General features: G+C 38.0%; 1 protein-coding gene across 1 annotated transcript; it reads left to right on the forward strand.

The window, feature by feature from the left end:
• The first annotated feature begins 1322 nt into the window (after positions 1 to 1322).
• On the forward strand, positions 1323 to 19408 carry LOC138072315 (CDGSH iron-sulfur domain-containing protein 1). The gene is made up of 3 exons (XM_068963430.1): positions 1323 to 1449; positions 8586 to 8791; positions 18953 to 19408. The coding sequence occupies exons 1-3, from the start codon at positions 1425 to 1427 to the stop codon at positions 19040 to 19042; spliced, it is 321 nt and encodes a 106-aa protein (XP_068819531.1). The 5' UTR covers positions 1323 to 1424; the 3' UTR covers positions 19043 to 19408.
• The last annotated feature ends 551 nt before the right edge of the window (positions 19409 to 19959 follow it).

The raw sequence follows: 19959 nt of genomic DNA on the forward strand, positions 1-19959 counted from the left end.
AGATCCAAGGACAAGAGCAGCGGCGGCGGCGGCGGCGCCTCGCGCTCCCCGGGGCCTTGACGGCGACGACAGCCCCACCTCCCGCGCCCCCGCCCCCTCCCGCCGTCCTCCAGTCCCCTTAGCTGCCGCGCGCGCGTCAGCGCCGCTTGCACGGCCGCCTCTGCCGCTAGCTTCCTACTGCGCGACTCGCCGCTACTGAGCATGCCCAGAGGCCGCCCGACGGGACCCCCCGAGGCGGGGCGCGCGCTTGGCGCTGCCCGGGCGAGCGGAAGGACCTGGAAGGGGCGAGCACGAGCGGAGCTTTTCTCATCCACACCCGATGGGCCTTTTTGGTGCAGCCCTGGCTGTTACTTCATTCATTTAGTACGCGCTTCAGCGCGTCCCCGGCTTAAAGACGTCTGGTTCTTGCAGTTGTATGAGGCAGTCAGTCACTCGTTAAGAGTTGGGAGGCAGAACCGTTGCCCTGGGTAGCTTGGGAGACCGCCTTTTACCGCAATCACCTTCCTCCAACTCCCCGCTCCGGAAAGATACAATAGGAGTAAAACCAGGCAGCCTTCGAAACACCCTTTAAGTAATCCTATCCTCCTCACCAAATTGGTGCCTTTAAACAACTTATAACAAGTTATAAACAATTTATTCAAAAAATTTTGAAACCGACACTAATTTCAGACTGTAGAAGATAGGAAATAATCTTAACTTTTTTTAAGTGAGTACGTTTTTTAAAAGAAATGAGCAGGCTTTTTTTTTTTTTTTTCCTCTCTCTCTCTCCCACTGCACCCTTAACCCAAGTTCCAAGATGCTCCATAGATGGAGAACTGTGTCGAAATCAGGGGGGGGAAATGGGCGGGGGGCGGGGAGCAGTGCACACCGGGAGCGAGGGCGAGATTCTGGGATGGGACACCACAGTTGGTTCCTGTGTTTGGCATTTCAAATTAAAACTGGACCTGGCCTTACAGGTACCAGACTAAGCAAGAAATTTGGGAGTGAAATCTTAGATATCCGAATATGGCAAGTGTTATATCAGCACATACAATCTGCCCTCATAAATCCGCAAACCTGGGAGAGACATAAAACCTGGCCCGGACTCTATTCCAAAGGTGGGTCCGCTGGGCTCCAGGACCAAGCCCCTCAGGATTGCGCAAACTCAGTTGCTACCTCTCTCGGTCTCTCCCTCCTCCCTCCTCTTGCGGCTGTCAAAATCCGTACTCAACACTTCCTAAAGGTCCGGGACTCAGCTCCGCGCATGCTCAGTATCAGCCCGGGTGCTTAATACACACGTGCTGACGGCCAGTCGCTGCGCCTGCGCGGTAGCTGCCTGGAGTCAGTGCCCTTAGGACGTACGCCTGTCGCACCTTGACTCCTGCTGTCCGCGAGAGCCGGTTTGTGCTCAGTGTCCTGTGCACACCCTTGCAATCGTCGGCGCCATGAGTATGACTTCCAGCGTACGAGGTGAAGTGGGGCATGGGAGTGGGTGCGGCTGTCGGCCTGCGCACTGGTTGCAGCTGCTTGGACTGATACTGCTGCCGTGCGTTCCCGCCAGTCCTGTAACCTTGAAATACAGAAGGGCAAAAGCTCCGCGGGCCTGCAGGCTCCCCGGGCCGCATGGGGCAAGGGGGTGAGATCAGGCTACGATCGCGGGGCATAAGTGCCATGGGGGCCATGCAGGTATCTCCCCAGGTGTAGACCTCGTTTCCCCTAGCTAGCTAAACCCTAAATCCTAATGAGCCCGCTACGCTGCTAGCTTTTCTTGTTCTCCCCTGAAACTCCTCTCTGTTAGGTCACAAGACTTGGGGAAAAAGGAAAGGTAAAAACAAAAGCAAAAAAAAAAAAAAAAAAACTTCCCCCGTCTCAAGGTTTAAATCACCGTAGAGCGAAAACGTGGATTTCCTGCAGCTCTCAAGCGAGGCATGACTAATCACATTTTAGTTTTGCACATTTTTTTTTGAAAGGAAGAAACCCAATCCGAGGTCTTCAGTTTTACCAGTTTGGTTTTTTTTTTCCCCCTTTTTTTTTCAATTATGCCTCTAGCATCTGGCGCTCGGTGGCGGTAGTCCTGGAGCAAGGATTAAAAAACAGCTCGTTTCACGTTTCTCAGCCTTGCTTCCCTAGTGCTGGTACCCAGCTTTCTGAAATGTTACTTCAGAGAAGGTCCGATTAAAATTAAGGGACTTTCTAGAAGTCAATTAATATGGAGCTTCACTTTATAGCAACTCTTAGTGGTAGTATAATTGTTAATATAATAGTGTATACCCGCTGCGTGATAGAAGTGATCTTTGCCCAGATATAAAACACCACACCTCAAGGTTTGGTTCCCTGTAAAAGTAGTTAGGTAAAAAGATTGTCCAGAAGTTAATTTAAAATAGCCTTATTGATTCATGTATTGCCAGATTCTATAACAGATCCCTGGTAACTTGTGCCCTAATTTTGTAATAGATTCTATAAATTGGAAAATTGACTTGTAGCCAAAAGTTACCTAACTGAATGAGAGTGATAATGCATGACCTTTTTAAGTTACTAATGCAGTATATAAGAGCTGGTTATTTGCACAACTTATTTTCAAGTTTTGAAAGTTTTTATTTCACCTAAAAGCATAAAGATTGTTGTGAGGACTATGAGGAGGGGCCCAAAGCCTTTGTAAATCACCTCTACGGGTGCCTTCTTCCACAAATACTGTGGTGTGGCAAGGGACAGATCCATTTAGATCTCAAATTCTTCTACTCTGTTTTTAAACCAAACCTGTTAATTGCTATAGATTGAAAATCAGCTTAAATCTTTTGATTTGGGGGAGGATGATCATGTCTTTTCTCAGTTAAGTAAGTGAATTATATATATATATGTTTTATAGTTTGTGTATATATTATATTGTTATAAAGGGAATAGGATGGTGTTTGGCACTGGACGGAGGAGCCTTGTGGGCTACAGTCCATGGGGTCACAAAAGAGTCAGACACTACTTAGCAACTAAACCCACCGTAACAACAAAGCACGATATAAATAAATGTTAAATAAAAAATTAAAGGATGTGTATATGCATGCAGAATTCTTATTTATATTCAGGTAAAAAAATAATGGGTGGGAGACTTCCTTGAGGGTCTGGTGTTTAGGACTTGGAACAGATGGAGTAGCAAATCTCTTAGAGAAAAGCTTCATCTAAATTATTTCATCTGATTGATGATTGTCATTTACAGCTTTATTGCTACTTCTGTTTTAGGTATTCCTATGGAAAAGGTGTGTGAATTCATTACGTATTCTAATGTATTGTCTATAGTTATAAGATAAAGTCAAGCATTTATCTGCTGATACTTTTTAAGTTGACCTATCTTTATACTTAGTAGTGTCTCTTATAATAGTAAGCTTCTGGGGTGGCTCAGATGGTAAAGAATCCGCCTGCAATTCAGGAGACCTGTGTTTGATCCCAGGGTGGGGAAGATCCCCTAGAAAAGAAAATGGCAACCCACTCCAGTATTCTTGCCTGGAGAATTCCATGGACAAAAGAGCCTGGCAGGCTACAGTCTGTGGGGTTGCAAAGAGTCAGACACGACTGAGCAACTGTCACTCACTTCCAATGCAGGGGTCCTGGGATCCGTCCTTGGTCCGGGAACTAAGATCCTGTATGCCACTCGCCTCACCCAAAAATTAAATAAATAAATTACAATAAGAATAATAAAATAAATTAAAAAAAAATAATGGTTGCGCTAGAAATAAGATGAATGAAGATCAGGTCAGGACATGAATCTGGTAGAGGCAATGAGGATGAATAATTGGAATTGTAATCCAACAATCGCAGTCAGAGAGATGGCTTTTGGTACCCACTTTTTTTTCCTTACTGATGTATAATTGACATTCTTATACCAAACTTACTTTCTATGTAATGTTTGTGAGTGTGTGTTTGTATGTGTGCTCAGTCATGTCCAATTCTTTGGGACCCCATGGACTATAGCTTGATAGACTTCTCTGTCCATGAAATTTTCCAGGCAAGAATATGGGGGTGGGTTGCCATTTCCTACTCCAGGAGATCTTCCAGACCCAGGGATTGAACCCAAGACTCTTGCATCTCCTGTATTAGCAGGCAGATTTCTTTATCACTAGTGCCACCTGAAAAGCCCCTTTTTATAGGACACCAAATATTTATTGCAGTTTTAGAAACTATAAGAAACATTAAGCAGCTTTCACTGCTACAGAGTCCCCATTCTCGAATGACTCTTCCTCATACCCAATAGATGACTTCTAGGAAGTTTACTAAACTTCTTGCTCCTCTGTATCTCTAAAACTCACTGAATCTGCTCTCATCTTTAATTTAATCCCTTTCCTTCTACTTTACTCTCAAGGTAGAAAATAGGTGTTAGGCTGTCTGCCTTGTGCTTTGTTATGTAACCCAAACCCTGAGCACTACAATGGAGGTGGTGGCTTAGTTACCAAGTGGTATCTGACTTTTTGGGACCCCATGGACTGTAGCCCTCCAGACTCCTCTGTCCATGGGATTTTCTAGGCAAGAATACTGGAGTGGTTGCCATTTCCTTCTCCAGGGAATCTTTCCAATCTTGCTCTCCTATGTTGCAAGGGGATTTTTTACCCGCTGAACCATCAAGGAAGCCACCACCACTACAATGCATATAACCAAAACTAATCCTCTGTTATATCGTTGTCTCTTTTATTGAAACTAACTATGATTTTCCATTCCATTTAATCTCAACATATAAAAATACTGCTTGGGTTCAATAAATTTATCAAGTCATTTAAAGGATTTGTTTTTTATCTGAGAAGGAATGTGCAGATCATACTGCAAATAAAGGAGATAGCTCCTATAGGTTATAAGCAATAAATAATGAAGGGACTTGGGAGCTATCGATGAAACGAAATTGATAGAGAATTGATATTTGTTGGAGCTGAGTGAGGGTAAGTGGGAGTTCATTACACTATTTTCTGTGTTGATCTGAAGCGTTCCATAATGAAGTTTTATTTTTAATCTCAGGAAGTATTTGAATTCCACTCTTTGATGCTGAAGGATAAGATAAGGCCAAAGAGAAGTCATTTTTGTGAGAGCAATGTGATAGTAGTATAGACAGACGCAGTAGCAAATTCAAATTAGGAATCTGTTACATCTTTTTATTGAACTAACATTGGACACTGCCTGTACACTTGTCCTGGAAAGAAAAACATTACCAGGCATAGCCTACAGATCTGAGGTAGACCCAAGAAAGGCAGAGATTTAAGCACAGCTCCCCTCCCCCTCTCCTGAGGTGGAGGGTACATTCTGATTCCATGGCAGTTGACACTGGATAGGAGAGGACAGTTTGGGGCCGAAAAGAGGCTAAAGGAAAAGAAGCAGGGTGAGATTTCTGTCTTGGGTTAAAGCAAATGATTCCCACAGTAAAGAAAATTTAAGAAATGAGTTATAAATGAGGGTGTGGGATTTGGGAACAAGTTGATGTTTTCTATATCTGTAATTAATACTAAGAAAACCAAAGAATATATACAAAGAATGTAAGCCAAGGGAAAAGTAAGAAAGGGAAGGATTATTTAAAAATGTATTTTTTTGTATTTTCTATATTGGCATATGTGATAATTGTATGGATAGAAAGCATGGTTAAGCAAAGGAAGCATTTGATCTAACTATAGGACTACTGTGCATTGAGAGAGGCATACAAAAAAGGGAAGTAAGGATAACTAGAAGAGGCAGAAATAAAGCTCAGGATATTTCTGGACCCCAGTTTTGAAAGAATGTCTGAAAGGTGCCAACTGAAATCTCTTTAGAAATTAGGTCTTGATAAAATCCCTTGTTTACCCTGAGATTGTGTCTGTTCTTCATAGGTGTATACACTGTCAAGAACTAAATGTTAGGGTTTTGCTTATTGCTTTTATCTGTTTACTGTCTTGGGTTTTCAATTCTTTGTCCATTGTAATTGTTGACTTTGGAATCCATCATTATTCTCATCTATCTCCATATAGTTTCCTTTTCTCTCTTTTCCCTAGAGTTGCCAGTGGCATCCATAGCTTTTTGCCAGAAAGACTGATTCAAGCTGCAGTAATGAAATGATAAAACAGCAACATTTTTCTTATTCTGGGAACTTTTATATTTGTCTGTAATGAGGTTAGAGAATTAGAATTTGGGAAGGAGGGAGGGATGGAAGTTGTTTTCTTAAGACTTTATCTGACTCTGATTCTATCAAACTCATTGGAGCAAATGCAAAGCCATTTCCCTAGCACACATATGGTGCCGTGAAATTTATGTACTGTCATAAGTGACCCTCCTTGGGTTAGGGTAACAGAGTACATGTTTTGAGACAAATTAATCCTAGCCAGTTGCAGATGTTTTCAATCTCAGACGTTTATATAATATGTAAGCACCATTAAAACATATATGTTAGCAATACTTCAAATTGCACCTCCAAAGTAAGTAGTAACTAAGATCAACAGCATTTAGGGAATTATTTTATTTCAGTCTTTTGGCTGTTTGCCGCTTTTAAGTCTGCCTTAAGGATTCAGCATTCAGAAGACGTAATTGAATATATACCTTTGAAGCTCTATGTTAGCCCAGTTTGTGATGGGTAATTAGCTATTCAGAGTGGCTTTCCCTTAGCTAAGAAGTGGATTCCCATACCTCCTGACATTTTGTCTAGGGAATTCCATGATTGAAAAAATGCATCAGAAACGAAGATCTTGAATCAAACTAGAAATCCAGAGCTAGTGTCAGCCCTGCTTGGAGTTGCCACAGAATGATACTATGAAGCAGGTAAAATTCAAGGCAGGGAATTCCCCAGCAATCCAGAGGTTAGGACTCCATGCCTTTATTGCCATGGGCCTGGGTTCAATCCCTAGTCAGGAAACTAAGATCCCATAAGATGCACAGTGGCACCAAAAACAAAAAATCTATAACCTTTATCACTGAGGAAAAAAATAACATTTGTAATAAAGAAATAAATTTTTGAAAAATGTTTGATTAATGAAACATAGCATTCAAGACAAATCTATACAAGGCGTGTAGCTGAAAATATCTTTCAATGAGGCCAAAGGTTTGAAGCTATCAAATGACTTATTAACTTTTTGCAGTCATGCAGCACATGGGAAGGGTATAAAGTTAATGTTTGTTCTAGGGGATTATAGCAGAGAGGAATAGAAGGGTTACGTTGCCAGAAAAACAAACTAAATTTTTTCGCAGAGAAAAATACTGTGGTTGAAAACAGGAGCCAAGGAACATGCTAATTAGAAACACTTGATAAAAACTAAATTATTAAACAAGCTAGAAGGGAAGACTAAGATAAAAGGAACTAAGTGTGAGAATGGTTATTTCCTTCCATTAGAGTTTTGTAAGAATGAGCTCCAGTTTTATGTAAGGTACAATTAGATTCAATGATTACTCACATTAGTACAATAAGAAATTTGACTCAGTAGTGCAAGTAAGCCATACAGTTAATTATTCATTTTATGTTTTTATTTGGCTTTGGAATGTGTTTTTTGTACTTATCTCTCTAGGGCTTTATTTGATAGTCTGGGAACTTATTTCAAACACTGAGAAGATCTGACTCAGGAAATGCTGGGACGCAGTCCAGTGTGTTTATCCTGACCCCTGTTCAACTTCTTCCTGCAGTCCACTCCATGCTGGGACTAGACAACTCTCCTCTGAGGCTGAGGCTAACCAGACTATGCAGCACCCTCTTCTCTCCACAATTCTCTGGAACTGGGGTAGTTGTTAAGTGCTTGGATTTCCAAAGGATCCTTGAAAAGCTACTTTAAAAAAAGAACAAATAGATGGCCTATTAGTCAAACAAATAATTGGGCAGGAAAATGTCTTTTTTTTTTAGTTAATTTTTTTTTTTTTATAACACTGAACCATTTTGTATTGGGGTTTAAAATGTTGTGATAGTTTCAGGTGAATAGTGAAAGGACTCAGCCATACAAACAGTCGTTAAATTTAAAATGAATTTGTGGAGAATTCACATCATTCACTAGTGGATCATGTAAATTTAGAATTTATTAAAGGAGAATCTAACTGTAATTATATTATGTTTTCTATGAAATTAGTATATTCTGGTTCTTATTTTAATGAGACACTTTGAAATTAAAAAAAAAAATTTGCGTGACTGAATGTTTAATATTAAGGCTTGGTTTAATTTTGTCCTTTCTTGCTTTTTCTTTGGATTGCATTTCTCTTTGAGGTTATTCCTTTTTAAATGACTATAGGACCTACTATTTAAATGAATCACTTTGTTAACATAATCACCTCCTGATAGTAAGAGGGATAAGAGGTTCTTGTTTGTAATCTGAATTTTTATGGCCTTATTTGTAATCTGGATTTCATTATGTGTGAGGTTTTTTTGCCTTTTTTTTAAGCAATAGATATGTGCAGGCTCACTAATTTAACTAACATCACTCAATAGAAAATATACAATTGCCTCAGTAAGGGCTGGGGAAAGTTTTAACAAGGGACTACTACACCAGTGTGTTCTGATCATTTTGTTAACGTTAAAAACCTTTGACTGTTGGGATACTTAATACTCAAAACTTGCATTTCCTGAACGTTCTTGTTAGATTATAAGTATGCGTTTTGGTTTTGATAATTATTCCTGTTTTCCTTCCCTACTCTAGTTGAATGGATTGCAGCTGTTACCATTGCTGCTGGAACAGCTGCAATTGGTTATCTAGCTTACAAAAGATTTTATGTTAAAGATCATCGCAACAAATCTATGGTAAACCCTCACATCCAGAAAGACAACCCCAAGGTAGTACATGCTTTTGACATGGAGGATTTGGGAGATAAAGCCGTGTACTGCCGTTGTTGGAGGTCCAAAAAGGTAAGAGAAACAAGTCCTTTATGTCAATGTCATTTTTAATGTAACATTCCTTTTTAAACTATCTTGTCAAGCTGGCATCATCATGAATTGTTAAGATCTGTTCTTTGGGCTTCCCTGGTGTCTCAATCGGTAAAGAATCCACCTGCAATGTAGGAGACCTGGAGTCCTTGGATCGGGATGATCCCTTGGAGAAGGAAATGGCAAACCCATTCCAGTATTCTTGCCTGGAAAGTCCCATGGACGGAGGAGTCTGGTGGGCTGCAGTCCATAGGGTCTCAAGAATCAGACACAGCTTAGCAACTACACCACCACCACCACCATCCTTTCTTCTTTTCTTTCTCTTTTTAATGGAATCTCTATTTTCTGTGTACTCTTCAGGAATATATTTACTGAAATGTATAACCACCACGCAATAAAGTTACATCACAGCCTTGTTGAGTCAGGTGAATGTAACCATATTCTTTGCCAAAGAAGAGGGAAAAATTCCTTTGCTTATGTTTAGAATTTCTTCCCCAAGTGTGTCTTAGTGTCCCCTATCCCAGGAAAAGGAGTATGCAGCCTAAATAAAAAGAGAAACAAAAAATTAAAATAATAAATAAATGCAAAGAGAAATAGGTCTTTTTTTTTTTTTTTTTTCCTCCTCTTGGGATTTCAAGCTCCTGGATTCTAGGATAAGTTTTGGAGATATCTAGAAATTCACCTGAAACTATCACAACATTGTTTATTAATCAGCTAGTAGCTCTGTTGGTAAAGAATCCTCCTGCAATGCAAGAGACCTGGATTCGATTCCTGGGTCAGAAAGATCCCCTGGAGAAGGGATAGGCTACCCGTTCCAGTATTCTTTTGCGTCTCTTGTGGCTCAGCTGGTAAAGAATCTACCTACAATTTAGGAGACCTGGGTTCAATCCTTGGGTTGGGAAGATCCCCTGGAGAAGGAGGGAAAGGCTACTACCCACTCCAATGTTCTGGCCTGGAGAATTCCATGGACTATATAGTCCATGGGGTCGCAAAGAGTCAGACATGACTGAGTCTTTATTTTATACCTCAATAGAAAATGAAAGTTTTTTTTTTTTTTTTAATAAATAAAAATTAACTGCTAGTTTAAAAAAAGAAATATCAAGAGAAACTATGAGAAAATTGCCCCTGAAGATTTCTTACCTAGTACATATGGACTGACCCTGTATCCTAAGCTTTCTTTAAGCTGCAACTCCTATATTTAAATATCTAACACAAGATTTTTTTGTATCTTTTTTTCTTTTGTGAGAATTGCATTTTATCAAGTTCCATTTGGAAGTATGCCTGTGATACATGCAGCTTCTAGATAGTGATGACAGCTAGTGATCTAAAGATGGTAAAATGTTCTTCTAAGGTCATCTTGAAAAGCTTCATACATTGAATGACTTTAGAATTTCTGGCATATTTAGAGAAATACAATGACATACTGTGTGTACTGCCACTATTTAGCATTTAAATAAAATAGATTTGATACTATGAGGCCTAAGAACATAGACAATAAAAATGATGTATCTATTTCTGAAAGCATGTTGTATTCGGGACCTCATCCCACAGTGGAAATCTATTATCACAAATTACATGTTACAGATAAGGAAGAAGTCACATACCAGGTACTGGAAAGCAATCCTACTTACCCCCTTCTCTGGCTGCGGTTGATGTTGTATAATCCAGTGATGACAGACCACTTAGATTAAGAATTTAGTAATATCTTTAGAAATTTCTTTTTTTTTTATTTTTATTTTTACTTTATTTTACTTTACAATACTGTATTAATTTTGCCATACATTGACATGAATCCTAAGTCCAGAGTTGTATTGGTCCTTTAGTCAATGATCTAAAATAGTTCATTTAGTTTCTATTACTAGATACATGCATGAGAACACTTAAAATAGTGAAACAGCAGGTGTCATAGATGTGTATAGTTGGTGCACTATGAGTGCTTTAAATAAAAGAAAGAGCTTGTTACACTGTGGGCTCAAATTTTCTGGAAAGGCATAGTGATATCCATAGGAGTTCAATTGCCCCCTGGGAAGATGAATCAATGAAGACTCTACTCTGATCCTTGTACCTCCTTCCTCAAAAGAATAAGTCCGAATCAAAAATCTTAAGTACCAAGGAAACAGTTCACCTCAAACTGGGACTTGAACCCATGTGCAGGGTCTCGAACACAGCCAGAACCCTGCTTGGGACTGTAGCCCATGTGGTGGGGACTGGAACCCAGCTTTCCATTGATCTTATATGGAGGCTTAAGTTCTAGTGGAAGTTGACTTGTTTGCCATCTTGGACCTTTTTGGTTCTAATCGGTTTATGTCATGTCCTTGGGCTACATCATTCTTTTAAAGATTGTGCCCTGCGCCCTTCCCTCCTGTTTCATCTTCGAAAGGAGTTTGCCTCCCAACATGGGGGAGCACCCTGTCGGGGAGTTCAGACATAAAGTTATACTTAAACCAGAGTGCTCACTGTGGGAATGAAGAAAAATGAACAGATATATGAAACATTTTGAAGGAAGGATTAGCCAGTGAAGGAAGGATTAACTGTGAATGATTTGTGTGGAAGATTGAGGGAGGAAAACTGAAGCTCACTGAAGTGTCTTGCTTAAGATAGGATTGTAGGGTTAGATGAGATGGTGCCATCAATGGAAATAAGAAATTCAGAGTGAATGGCTGATTTTTCAGGACACCAATGAAAATTGCAATATCAAAAGTGACATTGAGGTGACATTTGAATAGAAACATACAGCAGTCTGAAGTGTGGGACTAAAGTTGAGGCATCAGGGTTGGAGATAGCAATCAGCAGAACTGTGAGTCAAGAATAGGAATGCAGCAGATCCTTGGTACAGATAAAAATCAAGGAAGGGCTAAGTAAGAAATCTTTGGAGAATTTTCTGTGTCTTCTAAAAAGGAAAAAGAGTCAAAAAAGGAGATGAAATGGACACCAGAGTTAAATGAAAACTAAGAATATCGTGGCTTCAGAGTGAAAAAGGGAAAAGTTTCAAAGAAGATTTTGTTATGAACATCAGTGTGTGCAAAAGACAAGGAGGTGAATAGACTGTTAAACTAAGACTGTGGGGTAAAGCAATTAGGCAATTGACCTTTTGGCATCATTTGAACAGAATAATTAGAATAGGAGCTGTGTCCAAGTTGGTTACAGTATGAATGTATAAATATGACACTGCATGGAAAAGAAAAGAAATACGATGACTGCTTGAGTGAAGCCAAGAGTGTTTGCTTTGGTTGAGTGTTTGGACTGCAAGGAGATCAAACCAGTTGATCCTAAAGGAAATCAACCCTCAAGATTCATTTGAAAGATGGATGCTGAAACTGAAGCTGCAATACTTTGGCCACCTTATGCAAAGATGCAGCTCATTGGAATTAACCCTGATACTGGGAAAGACTGAAGGCAAAAGGAGAAAGGTGTGGCATAGGATGAGATGGTTAGATAGTATCACCAACTCAATGGACATGAACTTGAGCAAACTCCAGGAGATGGTGAAGGACAGGAGCCTGGCATGCTGCAGTCCATGGGGTCACAAAGAGTCTGACATGACTAAGCAACTGAACTACAGCAACAAAGGGTCAATAAAGCAAATATGGGCTTTTACAAACTAAGATCTCAAGTATTTCAGGAAAAATCACAAATGGACACAAGCTAATGGTTTAAATGTTTCCATTTTCTCAATGTCTTCTTTCTTTTTAGGCTTGTCTTTTATGTCATTATTAATCCTCTTTGCATCTGTGATTTGTCAGTTCTGAATTTTCACTGAAGCTTGGGCACTTTTTATTCTCACATGAGTGGATTCAGAGATCACTGTGAATGCTTTTCAAATTAGTGGATGTGCTTGTTCTCCAGAAATTTTTGAAAACTCCACACATTCCTGAGGTTCTTTAAGGTTGTCACACAGGTGCCAAGTCATATATTTACATGTCTATGCACAGAAGGCCTATAATTGATAACTTTGATTAGATGCCTATATTGAGTTTACATTCAGTAGTTTTTCTTCATATAAACCAGTTGTTTTTATAATATTAATAATATAACAAAATTTAAGCTCCTATCCAAAAAAAAAGTTTCATGTGATATAAACTAATTCAATTTTAATCCATTCTTTTTTTATCGAAGTATAGTCAATTTACAATATTGTGTAAGTTTCATTGTATATGTTTGGCTGTGTCCCTTTGCTGTTCACCTAAAACTACCATAACATTGCTTGTTAATTAGCTATACCCCAATACAAAATAAAAAGTTAAAAAAAAAATATTGTGTAAGTTTCAGGTGTACAGTGGAGTGATTCAGTTTGGGTTTGTTTTTTTTTTTTTTTTTTGCGGAGTATATTCCATTATAGGTTATTACAAGATATTGGATATTATTATATCCAATAATAATAATCCATATTGCTTATCTATTTTTTACATGTGGTAGTTTGTATCTGTTAATCCTATACTCTTAATTTGTCCATCTCCCCTCTAATTCATTCTTAAGATACAGTCACTAGTAACCTGTTTTGTGTTTCTAACATTTTGAGTAGTTTTCTCAGACCTAATGAATCAGATCTCTTAGTCATGTTCGGAGAAGGCAATGGCACCCCACTCCAGTACTCTTGCCTAGAAAATCCCATGGATGGAGGAGCCTGGAAGGCTGCAGTCCATGGGGTTGCTAAGAGTCGGACACGACTGATCGACTTCACTTTCACTTTGCACTTTCATGCATTGGAGAAGGAAATGGCAACCCACTCCAGAGTTCTTGCCTGGAGAATCCCAGGGACAGGGGAGCCTGGTGGGCTGCCATCTATGGGGTCACACAAAGTCGAACACGACTGAAGTGACTTAGCAGCAGCAACATGGTTCATTCCTCCTCTCTTCTCACCCACACCCCGCCCCCCTAGTGTGGCCTCTGCTCTTCAGAAACTAGCTTGTTTGATAGTATTTCACAAAAGGGCTATCCCTAAGTAAAGTGAGAGAAAAAGGAGCCAATACAAAGGAAATGATTAAAACAACTACAGGGAGAAATCCCATCTGAGACCATGGTGGGTTGAGAGACTGGAAGGAAACAAAAGGACAAGCAATGATTTGAGATTCGCCCTTAACAAGAAATAGTCTTTCAAAACAAGATGAGGGAACCTTGATATCAAAGGGAACAGTTTTCAGCAGTCTTACTAGATTCCCATCCCCTACACACCTCAAATAGGTTACATCATTTACTGAGTTATGTGGTGGCCATTGGGTAGGCAGGAGAAAGTTTGAACAAGGACCGAAGGAGAAAGCAGACTAAGAAATAAGGGGAAAGATGAGCCAGTTCATGTCAGTAGCTCAACTGAAATTGAAATGTAACTGGAGAATCATTTTCTTTCCTTTACAACTTCAGAATTTGAGTTGCAGTTTTTTGTTAGTGGTGAGTTTGTTTTTGTTTTGAGGAGCTGGGCTGTGATTATGGAAAGTCTCCATCCCATTAATGGTTAGAGGTGTGTTGCACTGACTCCCTTTCTTCACAGACACAATATTCTAAATATTGGTTACATTGCTTGCCCAATCCATATGAAGACAGTCTTGTAAAGTCTTAATTTTTTCTTATGTATTTTCCTATTATATCTACTATCTTATGCTTAACATTGCTAAAGTTAAGTACATAAGAATGATAGAAAATGTCATATTCTCTCTTGTAGTCTCAAAGATCTCATTGCTTTTATGTTCTTTCTCAACCAAAGCAAGTTCATTCCTCAGAACAATTTATGGTAATGAGCCAGATGGCCCCAGGCAGCCTCCTTGGAAATTATAATCCAAACTCTAATTAAAAATACAAAGTTTAGAGAAAGAAGATTCAATTTTTTTTTTAAATTTTTGCAAGTAGAATAGATAATTCAAGGAGTATTTATTTACCTCTATGTTGAATCTCCCTAAAAACAGAAACAGCTTAATTTGGGATGTGAGAACCAACCATTAAGAAGAAACACATTTTGTGTTTTCTTATGAACATCCTACCAAGTCTGCTAACTTTCCAAGAGGAGAACAAGGATCTCTAGGGTTTTTTCCCCTAAACATTTATTCCCATCTCTTCTCCACACCCTGTCTTCTCTACTTGTAAAGCTGCTTAAGATTTGTAATTTTCTAATTGGGTTAACAAATGATAGGATATTTTCTGGACATACAGAGAAGGCAGCCAATTTAATTCTCAAAATTTTCCCCAGGATTTGTTAATAAATAAACAGTGACATCTTAGAACAAATTTAGAATCATCTGTGAGCTAAACGTTTTCTCCTCATCAATTTTCTGGTTCTTTTAAGTATTGATACTACATGAACTGAATTAAATATACCTTTTTTTTAAAAATTTCAGCTCTTTGCTTGACATTTTTAACACATTTAAAATTTTAAATGAAAGAGGGCTAATAAAATTTGTTTTCATTATATTATTATTTAATACAAAAACTGCTGTACTTCCTAGATTATGCTCAAAAGTATATATCCACCACATGTTTTCTTTCTCCTGCACAGAAAGGTAAAAAATGAAATAAGATACTTTCTGAAAAACACAAATATTGTCAGATAATTTGCCACTTGAATTTTTGTACCAATAATTACCATTCATTAGTTTATACTGTATTTAGATGTATGAGTTAATTTTAATAAATATATTTCAGTAATACATATAGCACATTTTTATGAAATTGCTAACCCTTTCTTGAAATAACTCATTTTGGCTCTTTGTTGTTTGTTGGGAAAAAAAAAAGTTTAATCTTTTCATCATCTTAAAATAAGAAATCTCTAATGGATAAATATGACCAACCTAGATACCATATTGAAAAGCAGAGACATTACTTTGCCTACAAAGGTCCGTCTAGTCAAGGCTATGGTTTTTCCAGTGGTCATGTATGGATGTGAGAGTTGGACTGTAAAGAAAGCTGAGTGCTGAAGAATTGATGCTTTTGAACTGTGGTGTTGGAGAAGACTCTTGAGAGTCCCTTGGACTGCAAGGAGATCCCACCAGTCCATTCTGAAGGAGATCAGCCCTGGGATTTCTTTGGAAGGAATGATGCTAAAGCTGAAACTGCAGTACTTTGGCCACTTCATGCAAAGAGTTGACTCATTGGAAAAGACTCTGATGCTGGGGAGGATTGGGGGCAGGAGGAGAAGGGGCGACAGAGGATGAGATGACTGGATGGCATCACTGACTCGATGGACATGAGTCTGAGTGAACTCTGGGAGTTGGTGATGAACAGGGAGGCCTGGAATGCTGCGATTCATGGGGTCGCAAAGAGTCCGACATGACTGAGCGACTGAACTGAACTAATGGATAAATACAGAATGCCTAATCTTCACATGAAGTTTGGGAAATTATTCTGACTAATATTAGGTAATATAGGAAGTACTATTAAAAGATGTATTGGCCTCTGAACAGAATGATTTTGAATCCTGAGTTTACATTTTAAAGGCATGCAGAGGTTTATATACTTAGAAAAAAAAAGCATAAAAGTTAATTAAGAAATAGCCAGGGTCTACTTAGTCACTCCTTTTTTCTGGAGGAGAAACAAAAGTGAAAGTCACTCAGTCGTGTCTGACTCTGTGACCCCATGGACTGTACAGTCCATGGAATTCTCCAGGCCAGATTACTGCGGTGAGTAGCTATTCCCTTCTCCAGGGAATCTTCCCAACTTAGGGATCAAACCCAGGTCTCCTGCATTGCAGGAGGATTCTTTACCAGCTGAACCACAAGGGAAGCCCTTTGGAGGAGGGGAGGAGTATAATTGATTTACAATGTTGTCTTAGTTTCAGGTGTACAGCAAAGTGAATCAGTTATACATATACGTATATCCACTCTAGTTTCTTTTCCTGTATACATTAACCAAATAGTTAACCTATTTTATATACAGTAGTGTGTATATGTCAATCCCTATTTTAAAAATGGAGTTTTTTTTTTTTTTTAACAATGCAAACCTTTTTTCTCACTGTAAAATCACCTGTGTTTGTATATTAAATATATGTCACTTTGAAATGCTGTTCTTTGCTTTGGAATACAGTTCCATTTGATTTTTATATGGCCTGTTTTGTCATCCATGCAAGAAAACCCTGAAAGCTTGAGTTCATCTTTTTCTACAAGGACTTGTTTGTAATATGAATATACTGTGCCACATCTTATTGACAGAAACAATTTAAATTTCATATATATCACATTTGTATTGCTACCCCAGGATAGATTTTACATCTAGAAATTTACAATATGATGATAACTTGAGTTTTTTTCAAGGTAGTTTTTAACTAATTTACTGCCTCTCAGAATTATATACAGATAGTAAAATTAAGATTGAACTTCTTTAACATCAACTGAATGTCACTTTAGTCTTTGACACATTTCATCAAGGTTAAAGATTATATACCATCATTGTCTAGTTTCAGGTACTGAAAATTATACTTCCTTGATGGAGTAATAAGGTGATCTTACTCTTCAGACCAAGACTCCTAGCACTTTACTCTTCTAAATAGGCTCCTTCAGTGGAAGAGTATACCTTATTCTAGAGTGAAGTTACATTCCAGACAAAAAGAATAAAACAAAGATTCTAGGTATCATCATTTGACATGAAATAAAAATAAAAGGTAAAATATAGAAGGAAAGAAAATAATTTACTGATAATTATAAAATCCTGAGAAACACCTAAAAACATTGTTGAATTCTTATTTTCATCATTTAACAATAAAGAGGATATACTTGCAAAAAACCAGTGATATACAGGCACACACACACAAATATATATTTATATATATGTGATATATATCAAGAATAGTCAGATATGAAATATATACTTAATGCCTGTAAAACATATAAAGCAGAAATGTTCATATCAGAAAAATGCATGAGACCTGAGGATGAAGAACAGAAGAGAAATAAAATAGGACTTGGCCAAAAAACTCCCAAGTTTATTTGGAAGAATAAATAGGTAAAGGGTAAATTGGAAAGTTTTAACAAAGAAGAAATGTGAAGGAAAACCAGCCCTACCTAATACTGAAGCAATTTTAAACACAGTCATTATCTCGTAATAGGCTGATGAATAAGATAATGTGGAACCTATAAATAAGCACTTTATATGTAGACTTAGTTTTGATAAAATTTTGAATGAATGTATAACAATTTGGGAGGCAATCACTTCTAATAATACTGAAGCAACAGATTCTTAAGTGCTGTTCTTAGAACAGCATTTTGCAAGTGGCACTCCACAGAACCTGATGATAATGGACATCAAAGAAGTGTTTGTAAATCCAGTCAGCCTAGGAAATTTGAGGTTAAAATTGTGTATCTGTGTGTGTTTTTATTGGAGAATAATTGCTTTACAATATTGTGTTGGTTCTGCCATACGTTAGCATAAATCAGCCACAGGTATACATATGTCCTTTCCCTCCTGAACCACCCCTCCCAACTCCCACCCCGTGTGTGTGTGTTTTTAATAGTAGTTCCTCTTTAAAATAATAATATATGTTGTTAACCAAGAGAACTGTATATGTTTTTTGTATACGAAATGAAACCAAATCAGAATATTTTGCAGGACTTCTTATTTTGCAGTGAGCTCTGGGGAAGCACCGTGTTAAATATTTAGTTTTGTCCCTTTTCCCCAATGTGAGATCTTGAAAACAAATGGAAATTTATCACATCTCCAGGAGAAAGAAGTCTCCATGATGGATGTTAACAAGGGAAATACTGGCTTATTTGTATGAAAGTACAGAAATTAAAGATATGAACAAATAAGCAAAATAAAAAGGGTTAGGGTGAAAAATTGCTATAAAGTTGATTAGCAAAAGGATAATGAACAGATTGATTTTGAACAAATTATGAACCTAAACTCTTTCCAGTAGATAGGTCAGGGATACAATTCACTAGAAAGGAAATATGACTAGTACATAAACATAAAAAAGGTTTTTCACATCCATAAGCAGATATCACAAATGGAAATGCAGTTAATGATCTGTGTTTTATCCACAAGTCAATTTCTTTCTCCTCCTTAGTGTGTACACTTTACGTATGCTCATTCAGAAAACCATCTCTAAGGTAGCCAAGAAAAATCTACTGAGTTATTGTGTTATATATGTGAATTAAGTGACACCCTACTCTGCCAAACATAATATTGATTTTGCAGTTAGACATTTCACATTCTTTCTCTTCCTAGTTCCCACTCTGTGATGGATCTCACACAAAACACAATGAAGAAACTGGAGACAACGTGGGACCTCTGATCATTAAGAAAAAAGACACTTAAATGGACACTTTTGATGCTGCAAACCAACTTGTCATGATGTTTCCTGATTGTTTAATTAGAATGACTACCACTTCCATCTAATTCACCTCCCCTGGGTTCTAGATGTGTGGTAAACTGTAGCTTTCATATTCACGGCATTTGCCTTACATGTGGAACCATTGTGGTGCACATCTGTTGAAACAAAAAAGGAAAAACAAAAAACCAATCTCATGGCCTGTGGGTTATTTTGGTCATGTAAGGATCTGTTTCTTTACATTTAAAACTGACATTAGAATATAGTTGTATGTCAAAGTTAACGTATTAAATTATTCTCAAAATCATGTATGTGCAGATTGTACTTGTAAGTTTCAAAGAATTAATCACCATTTAATATTACTTAGCCTAGAAAGTAAAATGGGTGTGATTAAAGCTACATTAATCTCCTAATAACAATCTAGGAAAAGCCTATTATGACCTTGGTTTTTTCCTTGATCATAATACTGATACTAAGAAAATACAGTTTCTGGGTTTTCAATCAAAATGAATGTTAATTCTGCTTAATTATAAGTGGGCCAGGTCAGTAATAAAGGGACAGTAACTTCTTTGTATTCATCTTCCTGGAAATTTCATCAATCCATTAAGGAAACCAATAGTCAAAATTTAGATGAAAGTAATAAGAGATTTTAAGTTGTCATGAAGGATGTCTTAAAATGTTAGGTTCCAGAATTCTCACCAAGAAGTGGCAAGCACTTGAACTGGGGACACTGAAGGAATTGGAGCACATAATGCCAAGTCTCTTGAACACTAAACACACATCCTTGGCAGAAATGGTGATAATGAGGGTAGATCAAAGGCATGGGAAGATTTTTATTTCCTCATTCTCAATTACCAGGCATATGGTTACAAAAGAAACTATTTTGGAGAGAAACATAAGAATT

This window comes from Capricornis sumatraensis, unplaced genomic scaffold, assembly GCF_032405125.1.
Source record: "Capricornis sumatraensis isolate serow.1 unplaced genomic scaffold, serow.2 scaffold1, whole genome shotgun sequence".
Lineage (NCBI taxonomy): Eukaryota > Metazoa > Chordata > Mammalia > Artiodactyla > Bovidae > Capricornis > Capricornis sumatraensis.